The 10,427-nt window shown below is 33.6% G+C and overlaps 1 protein-coding gene and 1 long non-coding RNA gene across 2 annotated transcripts; both read left to right on the top strand.

The window, feature by feature from the left end:
* The first annotated feature begins 1,148 nt into the window (after positions 1 to 1,148).
* Positions 1,149 to 3,997, top strand: LOC108472662 (uncharacterized). The gene is made up of 5 exons (XM_017774211.2): positions 1,149 to 1,335; positions 1,696 to 2,075; positions 2,190 to 2,438; positions 2,518 to 2,565; positions 3,475 to 3,997. The coding sequence occupies exons 2-4, from the start codon at positions 1,707 to 1,709 to the stop codon at positions 2,557 to 2,559; spliced, it is 660 nt and encodes a 219-aa protein (XP_017629700.1). The 5' UTR covers positions 1,149 to 1,335; positions 1,696 to 1,706; the 3' UTR covers positions 2,560 to 2,565; positions 3,475 to 3,997.
* Positions 3,998 to 8,366: 4,369 nt separating this feature from the next.
* Positions 8,367 to 9,157, top strand: LOC128283416 (uncharacterized). Its single transcript, XR_008273756.1, has 2 exons — positions 8,367 to 8,722; positions 8,816 to 9,157. It is a non-coding gene; the product is annotated as an uncharacterized LOC128283416 (long non-coding RNA).
* Positions 9,158 to 10,427: the final 1,270 nt, after the last annotated feature.

The raw sequence follows: 10,427 nt of genomic DNA, 5'->3' as shown, positions 1-10,427 counted from the left end.
CTTGGGGTTCTCTGCTCTGTTTCCTTTTTTTTTTTTTTTTTTATAAATGAAGAGAAATCGGGAGTCACACGCCAACTCGGTTGAGGAAAATATTAAATTACCCTTATATTTCAAATAAGTTATATTTCTTACAATGGTTACTTTTATTGGAATGCATGCAATTAACAAACATAAAATCTCAATTTTACCACCAAAAATTTTAACTCGCATTTTTTCATATTAATAGTCCCATGGATTGAATTTGTGTCTCAAGTTAATTCAATATTTAATTTTTATAATTATATTTTTATATTGAATATTTTTCATCAACATTATAACATTTTAAAGTGTATAGAAAATGACAATATCATAATAAATAATTTGAGTACATTTAATATTCTTAATATAATATATTTATCTATTTAAATTTTCTTTTACTCACAAATTAAACTATTTTTAATTTTAATTTCATATATATTGCATATATATTGTTATTATTAGTTTCAAACTATATATTTTTATTTATCATAAGTATTTTTAAACGCATACTTGTATTTTAAATATGTAGTTTTCTTGTGTACAATTATGATAAAAATTCAATAATAAAATTTATATTAATGTTTGCTCTAATATAATTTTACCTAAAATCAATTTATTGTATCGTTAAAAATAATTAAAGTTAAAAATTATTATTTATATAATTAAAAGTATAAAAAATGTCATATCAAATTAAGTTAAAGTCAAATTTGAATATATCTTTAATATTTTTATCAAAATTGAAATAATTAAATTAATATTTAATTTCAAATCAAATCAAAATTGGACAATGTTAGATATATAATCAAGTTGGGATCAGAAAGGGCAAATACAGACCTACTTCACTTACATCTATATTCGCAAAGTCGCCTTGATTTTTACACTTAAAATGTACATTATTGTTTTCAGAATTGAATTAGACTAATTAATCGGATCAATTTGGTCAAGAAGAGTTCAATATATTATTTAGAAAAAGAGGTTAAATGATTGACGAATTTATCGAATTAATTGAATCAGGCAATTGAATCAGTTGAACTGCAATCAGTTCAAGCAAATTTTTTTATTCTTAATTTATTTTTATTTTATTCAATCAAAATGAAAAAAATCGATTGAATAAAAAATAAATAATTTAATGGTTGGATGAATTCTGAAAACTTCATCTACATACACGAACGACAAATTGGGCGCTTTCTCTAATGGCGCTTAACCTTATTTTCTTTTTTAATTAAATTTTCCACCAATGACATTCTTCCCTTTCTTTTCTTTTTTAACACTTCGGTAGCCATTTTTCTCCTCTCTTCTCTTCACTGCATCGAAATAGTAAGTGTTACCGAAATTTCTAATTCATTTTACTTAATTTCTATACTTTTTTTCTTTGATTTTGCTGAATTTCCTCTTTTTAATGGCGATTTCTTTAATTGATTGAGGAAATTTTCGTAGTTTCAAAGAACATTTCATTGCTGGTTGACTTGCTTATTTCTTTCTATTTTTGTTCTAAATTGGGAGAAAAAACAGTTAGTATTTCAATTATTTGATCTGATCTGAGTTAAATTTATTTTTACTTAATTTCTATACTCTTTTTTTTCTTTATTTTGCTGATTTTGGAGGTTTCTTTGTTTCTTTCTATTTTTTGTTCTAATTTGGGAATGATTTTGATCTGATCTGATTTAAATTTCACAGATCCGTTCAACATGAGCAACGAGGACAGTTTTTTCACCGACATTTTTCTAGATTGGTTTCCCGGCGAAAATTGCGATTCTGATGTCGAACCTATAACACAATATTGTCCGATCGGACCACCATCGCCGTCCGATGATAATCACGTGAACTCGACGAGCTCGATGTCGAGCAGAAGCAAGAAGCGAAACCGAGAATTAGTTTCCGACGACTTATTGGAAGCTGAAAGAAAAGGCACCCGGCACCGGAGAACCGGCGAATCATCAGCTTCCCGGCAACAACCGAAAACGAGAGAAGATAATTTGGAAGAGCTAATTGCGGTGAAAACTGTAAGGAAAGCCGCTAAAATTTTAATGGATCGAATCGACCGAAGAGTAAACAAAGTAAACTTTAATTGATCGAATCGATCAAATCGACCGAAAGAGCTTATTGTTGTTTCTTATACATATATGTTTGTTTTAACACTTGTTTTTTGTGTTTATTTGGTGACATAAAAGGTTAAGATAGCAGATGCGGAGTTGGTATACAAGATGATGGCCATGAGAGCCTCTCATCTCTTACCGCAAGTTTTCGTCTCCTTCGACCGATTCGAAGCGCAATCATTCCGTTCTAATCTCAAAAAATTTAAGGAAAATATCACGAAAATACAGAAAGATTACAAAGGAGACCGATTAACAGAAGCCGAGGCTAAGCAGAAATTGCTCGGAGTAGGAAAGGAAATCGAGCAATTAGATCAACACCTTGAGGTACACTAATAATTTACAGATGTAATTACAAAGTTCGCAATTTCATGATCTCAATTTCTAATTTGACTTGGTTTTACAGGACTTTGAACAAGTCAAAGATGTTTGTGGCATTTGTCCTTGATATAAGGTACACAGCACTCTTGACATCAATATTGACTGTTATAGCATTATTATTTCTTGCAAAAGATAGAACATTTTCTTTTAACAAATCATATCATTATAATTATAATCTTTGACTCTATATCCCCTAGACTTGTTTTTAGAACTAGATTTGGGTTTAAATATGATATAAACACTTTCTTTCGGCTTAAGAAATATTATTTTTAATTTTAAAAAAATATATTTATATTATTTTTATATAACTTTTTATTTATTAAAATTTAAAAATATTTTTATATTGTTTGTTAATATTTAGATTATAGTATTATATGTTACTATAAATTTAGTTTTATGTGTTATAAATTATATAGTATATTATATTATAAACATGAAAAATAGGTGGAGTTGGGTTGGACTAGACTAGACTTGAGCCTTAGTATTCGAGTCCAAGTCCATCCCATATTTTAAATGGGTTTAATTCTTTTGTTCAAATTTATTTTGTGACATAATATTTTTGTCTAAACCTTTTTAAATTTCACATTTTTAGATTGGGGTAAATAGTTTAACCGATAAATAAGTCTACACGCGAATATATTAAACATTCTTTTAAAAGTTTTCTTCCTCATGCACTAGACTTTTTTATAGACCTAGCAAAACGCCGTTTTCAACTATATTAGTTGGATCTAGGTATGAGCTTCGGGTGTGGGTTCATGTCTAGCATGAATATGTTCAATTTTTTTTTATATTTTTCATGTATTTTAAGAAACTTGGATGGTCATATTCCAAACCGATGTCCAAACTCATGTCGAACACGAATTGATCTATTCTGAAACTTTTACATAATCATATAATAGCAATTTATGCAGTAAATAAAATCCGAAACTTCGAAATTCTTATTTTGAAAAGGTAGCACTAATGTATTTCCATGTTATTTTAGCATTATTCTACATATCCATTGATGAAAGAAGTTGCTGCTACTGACGATGATGGGGGAAGTTTGCCGACTCGTGAAGAATTACCTTCTTCATTTAATGATTTGAAAAACCAACTTTACGAAAAAGACAACAACAAAGTTTCTGTTAAAGACTTCCATGGCTTACAACAAGCATTGGATAACACTATTGCCTGGGGAAAACCTCCGGACTACCTCGAACTGTTAGAATTAAGTGACCCAAATTCTTATTTAAATAAAATACGATGGAAAATAAAATAAAAGTAAAATCCATATAGAACTAGACTTCTTTTATTTTATTTTAGAATAAGGTTTTTAAACCTTATTAAACTCCATCTATTTTATATTGATTAGGATAAGGTGTTTCAATCCTACTAGAATATGGCTTTGCAAGCCTATAAATAGACATAGTCTATTCCTCTTGTATTTGAGTAAAAATTTTTCGACATAGTGAATTTTCTTCTCCTCTGCCTGTGGTTTTTTTTTCCGAAAGGGTTTCCACGTAAAATTTATGTGTTCTTTATTTTTATTTATTTTATTCTATTTTATTTTTCACAAATTGGTATCTGAGCTTAAGGTTATTCATCTCGATCACGGTAATGGCGTCTTTGAAGTATGAAATTCATTGTTGGATCGCAACACCGATTTGCGTTGTGGCAAATTAAGATGCAAGCGATTCTTGCACAGATGGATCTAGAGATGCCCTGCTAGGATAGATAAGATGCCTTCGACATTAACAGATAAAGAGAAGAAGCGTAAGGATCGAAGGCATTAACACAATTACATCGCATTTGTCCAACGAAATTTTGCGAGGATGTGATGAAAGAGAAAACTGCCACGCATTATGGAAGAGGCTAGAACAAATATGTATGTCGAAAACTCTAACAAGCAAGTTGCATATGAAGCGGCGTCTTTATGCTCATCGTTTGGAGGAAGGTGCGTCGTACCACGAACACTTAACGGTGTTTAAAGAAATTCTCTCAAACTTGGAGGCCATGGAGGTTCAAGATGATAAGGAAGATCTAGGGTTGATTCTACTTTGTTCGTTGCCCCGTCTTATTCAACCTTTAGAGACACGATTTTATATAGCATGCGAGTCTCTCACAGTTGATGAGGTTTATGATTCTTTAACCTCGTATGATAAGATGAAGCATCTTGTGGTTAAACCCAACTCTCGGGAGAGGGTCTCATTGTTCGTGGGAGACAAGACCGGAATGTTGATGATGATCGTGGTAGAACACGAGAACGGAATCCTCGTGGTAAATCTAAGGGTAGATCGAAATCTTCAAGCAGAGGTAAAACTTGCAACTTCGCAAGAAGAAAGGGCACATTAAATCTGAGTGCTATAAGCTACAAAATAAGATTAAAAGAGAGGTCATGAATCAAAAGGAAAACAACCGAAAATTCGGTGAAGGCGATGTTGTAGAAGACTACAATGATGGTGAACTTCTAGTTGCTTCATCAATGATTCTAAAGTAAGCGAGGAGTGGATACTTGATTCAGTTGCACCTTCCACATGAGTCCCAATCGGGATTGGTTTACAACTTATGAAACGATGTCTGAAGGTGTTGTTTTGATGGGAAATAATGCTTCATGTAAAATCGCGGTGTTGGAAAAATTAAAGTTAAGATGTTTGATGGAGTTGTCGAACACTTAGTGACGTGCGGCATGTTCCGAATTGAAAAGAAATTTAATTTCGTTGAGTACTCTTGATTCAAAAGGGCATGAGATACACAAATGAAAGTGGGTTTTAAAGATTTCAAAGGGTCCTTGTTGTGATGAAAGGGCAAAGAAAGATTGCCAAGTTATATGTTTCTGAGGTTCTCTCACTTGGTGATGCAATTGTCGCTTCCTCTTCCTTGTCGATGATGATATTACTAAACTTTGGCATATCGCCTAGGGCATATGAGTGAGAATGGCATGGCGAATTAAGCAAAGAGGACTTCTTAATGGGCAAGGAATTTGCAAACCGAATTTCTGTGAGCACTTGTGTTTTGGGAAGCAAAGAGAGTTCGATTCACTAGAGGAATCCATAACACGAAGGAAACGTTGGAGTATATCCATTCGATCTGTGGGGGCCGTCCGAGTGCCTTCGAGAGGTGGAGCTAATTATATGCTAACCTTTATTGATGATTTTTCCGAAAAAGTTTGGGCGTTCTTCCCAAGCGAAAAGCGATGTGTTTTCCACATTTAAGTCTTGGAAAATTATGATTGAAAAAGCAGACGGAAAAGCAGATAAAATACCTCCGTGCATGACAATGGCTTAGAGTTCTGCTACGATGAGTTTAATAGATTGTGCAAGTCGAGAGGGATCATGAGACACTTGACGATTCGTCATACTCCACAAAGAAAGCGGCGTTGCGAACGAATGAACGAAGCGATCATGGAGAAGGTTCGATGTATGTTGTCAAATGCCAACTTACAAGTCATTTTGGGCGAAGACCTCTCATCGCATGTTTTTGATCAACCGATCTCCATCCGTTGCCATTGAGAAAAGACTCCACAAGAGGTATGGTCCGTAATCCTGCTAATTATTACGATTTAAAGATTTTTGGGTGTCCTGCGTATGCTCATGTTGATAATGGAAAATTGGAACCGAGATCCATTAAATGCGTTTTCTTGGTTATAAAGTGGTGTAAAAGGCTATAAGTTATGGTGTCCGAAAATAGAAAAGTTGTGATTAGCGAGAGATGTTGTTTTTGATGAAACTGCTATGCTACCTAACTTATCTCTTAAAGACTCTTCCAATAAAGAAAACCAAAAGCGGTGGAGCATCGATTAATCAGAATCAACTCCTCAAGCCAAGACAAAAATTGAGAATAGAGTTGCTTCTTCACCGCAATACTCTATCGCCAAAAACAGACAAGAAGGAAATTAAACCTCCAAAGAAGTATGCCGAGGTTGATCTAGTTGCTTATGCTTTAAATGTGGTGAAGATATAGATGCGAATCAAGAGCCATTTAATTATTCGAGGCGATTAGTGTGAAGACTCGTAAAAGTGGATGTTTGCTATGCAAGAGGAGATGGAATCACTCAAAAAATAGAACATGGGATCTTGTAAAACTTCCTAAAGGTAAAAAGGTCATTCGTTGTAAATGGGTGTTTAAAAGAAAGAAGAGACTCAGGAGTTGAAAACCCGGATATAAAGCAAGGCTTGTTGCAAAGGGTTACATCAAATTCCGAGTGGACTTCACAGATGTGTTCTCTCCGGTTGTTAAGCATAGTTCGATTCGAGCTTTGCTTGGTATTGTGGCCATGCATGATTTGGAGCTTGAGCGGTTAGATGTAAAACGCATTTTGCATGGAGAACTTGAGGAAGATATTTACATGCAACAACCGAGGGTTTTATAGTCTCGAAAAAGAGGACTATGTTTGCTTCTTTGAAAAAGTCCCTTTACGGTTTGAAACAATCACCAAGACAAGTGGTACAAGAGGTTTGATTCCTTTATGACTTCTCATGATTTCAAAAGAAGTAGTTTTGACAGTTGTGTCTACTTTAAGAAAAATGTTGATGGTTCTTTTGTGTATCTACTTCTTTATGTTGATGACATGTTGATAGCGACAAAAGATAAAGAGAGATAAGAAAGGTTAAAGCCCAACTAAGTGAAGAATTTGAGATGAAAGATTTAGGACCAGCAAAGAAGATACTTGGTATGGAGATTCTCGGAGATAGAAAAGCAAGTAAATTGTACCTAAGTCGGAAGGGTACATTGAGAAAGTTCTTTGCGAGTTCAATATGCAGAGTGCTAAGCTCGTTAGTACTCCTTTAGCGACCATTTCGGACTTTCATCGGCCTTATCTCCTCAATCGATAATGAGATTGAGTACATGTCACATGTTCCATACTCTAGTGCAGAGGATCTCTCATGTATGCTATGGTTTGTTCACGTCCGATTTATCATATCACGTCGGTCGATTAGCGATACATGGCGAATCTGGTAAAGAACAACTGGAAAGCGATTCGGTGGATTTTAAGATACTTACGAGGCACTACTAATGTTTGCTTACAGTTTGGAAGAACTAAAGATGGAGTTATAGGGTATGTTGATGCTGATTTTCTTGGAGACCTTGATAGAAGAAGATCTCTCACGAGTTACGTCTTTACAATCGGAGGTTGTGCAATTAGTTGGAAAGCCACTTTGCAAACTACGATTGCTTTGTCTACCACTGAAGTGAGTACATGGCGATTCATGAGGCTTGTAAAGAAGCTATTTGGTTGAAGGGACTATTTAGTGAACTCAATGAAGACCTTCAAATCAAGCCACGATATTTTGTGACGAATCAGAGTGCCACCTTTCTTACAAAAGATCAAATGTTTCATGAGAGAACAAAACACATTGATATTCGGTATCATTTTGTTCGTGATATTATTGCTCGTGGTGATATTGTTGTGAGCAAAATTAGCACTCATGAAAATCCTGCAGATATGATGACTAAGTCACTTCCTATAACCAAGTTTGAGCATTGCTTAGACTTGGTTGGTGTTCATTGTTGAAGTTAAACCCTTAAGGGTTTTTGGAAGAGGTGAAGAACTTGTTTATTGAAAGTTCGCGATGAAGAACTTGTTCATTGAGAATTTGTGTCAAGGTGGAGATTGTTAGAATTAAGTGACCCAAATTCTTATTTAAATAAAATACGATAGAAAATAAAATAAAAGTAAAATCCATATAGAACTAGACTTCTTTTATTTTATTTTAGAATAAGGTTTTAAACCTTATTAAACTCCATCTATTTTATATTGATTAGGATAAGGTGTTTCAATCCTACTAGAATATGGCTTTGCAAGCCTATAAATAGACATAGTCTATTCCTCTTGTATTTGAGTAAAAATTTTCGACATAGTGAATTTTCTTCTCCTCTTGCCTGTGGTGGTTTTTTTTCCGAAAGGGTTTCCACGTAAAATTTATGTGTTCTTTATTTTTATTTATTTTATTCTATTTTATTCTATTTTATTTTTCACACGAACTTATTGCGATCCGAATCGAAAAGGCTCGTGGAAAAGCTACCGAAGTTTCTCATATCGGTATTCAAGTTCTGGTTTGCGCTGCAATCAAAGAGATGGAAGATTTTCGGATTGAAGATTTAGAGTGGGATACATTGAAAAAGTGGGGGGCAACTCTCAATATGGCTAAGCAACTTGGTTTTCAAGTGGTATTTGCTGATAATCTGTTGAAGACCAAGTTGCTTGCCTACTTTGCTACTCAAAAACTATTAGATGCGACTGAAAAAAAAAGGTATAATTTAAGGGTTAAAGGGTTAAATTGTGACTTAAGTCAAAATTTTATGATATTTGAATTCATGTGTCTGTGTTGCTTTGCTGCTTGCAGTCTTCATTTTTCATGAAGTACCCATGTTCAACACACAGATAGGTGGATACGACTCTCTGAATATTCTTTTAAGTATATAGAAAAACTTAGAAAAGCTAATCACACCCATGACAGATAAATATCTATATCCAAAACTCGCACCTAAATTCAAGTAATATAATTGTATTGCGTTTGGATATTTTGTTGTGTTATAACCATATTTTGAGAGGTGGTGTATTTGCATGAAACTTTGATAGGTTAATAATTTCTATTACATAGATTTGGAGACATTGATATGTTTCATGTTGATGTTATTTTTCGGTTTAAATATGCGAAAGTTTTATACTCTTTCGAAAGTTAAAATTTAATTCTTATATTTTAATTTTGAGACATCAAGTTCTTTTGTATTTTTTATTTAAAAATTTGATTTTTCCAATGTTAACAATATCAAAGATAAAATAACTCTTTTAGCTCTCAACATTGCTTGTCATTACTATTTGAAATAGTATTGAGTGATAGAAAGTTCAATATTTAATGTTTTAGTTTTTTAGTATTGTGAATAGAAAAAAATCGAAAGATAATTATTAAATACGAAAGATCACCAACAAATATCGGCTACAATTATAAGATATATTGCACTCTTAGAATTTAAACATTATCAAAAAATAATAATAATAATTATGAATCTCAAAAATTAATCTTCAATATAAAGAGTAATAGTAAAATTATAATAGAAAAATAATGTGATTTATAAAATTCACTTTTAAGCAACCCTAAATGTATTCTTTTTCTTCAATTTCTAAAACCAAATTTTAATTAGTTTAAATTTCCATATTGAAAGCTAACATTCATTTGTAAACAAATAGTTTACTCATCAAGACATCAACCACATTTTAATGTACTTATTTTAATGAAACAATTTAAACCAAAACTTTTAATTTAATTTAATTTAATTTAATTTAAATGAGGCCCTAAAAAATTTGAGACATTAGCATTTGTAAGCCTCCGGTGTCAGTTTCTAACGTAGTAGTCTCAAAAGCACCGTGGCCCATGATTCTATTGGCATCAACGCATCTTGTGGCGGTTTGAAACAGCTCGGCGATGCTCACTTAAGCCACAGGAGAATCAGGCTCACTCGCGACCTTTAAGTACTGGATTTTAATGCCGGCAGAGCTTTATATTCAAAACCGGTGAGATTCCAACAACTCGGAACTCGCAAACCTTGTAGTTTCTCCACTTTCTTCTCATTCTCTATCAGTAACCTCAACCTATCTTCTATCGGTGGCGATTTAGCCTTCGTAACTTCAACGGGCAGTGATTTTGTCGGCGCCACCAAGGGCTCATTGGGACTCCTTGATGATAAGGGCCAAGCATTGGGTTTCGTGGCAGTGGTGGATTTTCAAGCTCAATACAAGGAAGCACCTAGGCTCATAGCATAAAATGGAGTTTTAGCTCAAGGCCAGGATCAGAGTCAACATCATCTCCACGGTCTCCAACCGTCAATTCCGTCAAATCACTATTGCCGCTTCCGCTGCCTCCTTCATCATGCCATAACCAGTTTTAAGGAAAAGGTCAAGGAGCTGTAGCAGGGTGGTAACTGCCGAAGCCAGGGGCGTATTTAATGAGCAGGCAG

Source organism: Gossypium arboreum, chromosome 11 (assembly GCF_025698485.1).
Source record: "Gossypium arboreum isolate Shixiya-1 chromosome 11, ASM2569848v2, whole genome shotgun sequence".
Classification (NCBI taxonomy): Eukaryota; Viridiplantae; Streptophyta; class Magnoliopsida; order Malvales; family Malvaceae; genus Gossypium; species Gossypium arboreum.
This window is presented reverse-complemented; position numbering and strand designations above follow the sequence as displayed.

Bases quoted from the DNA above. Each gene is read 5' to 3' on its own strand.
- LOC108472662 (XM_017774211.2), top strand. From the start codon at position 1,707: ATGAGCAACGAGGACAGTTTTTTCACCGACATTTTTCTAGATTGGTTT. The intron at 2,076-2,189 runs GTAAACTTTAAT...GTGACATAAAAG, and splicing joins TCGACCGAAGAGTAAACAAA to GTTAAGATAGCAGATGCGGA. The intron at 2,439-2,517 runs GTACACTAATAA...TTGGTTTTACAG, and splicing joins AATTAGATCAACACCTTGAG to GACTTTGAACAAGTCAAAGA.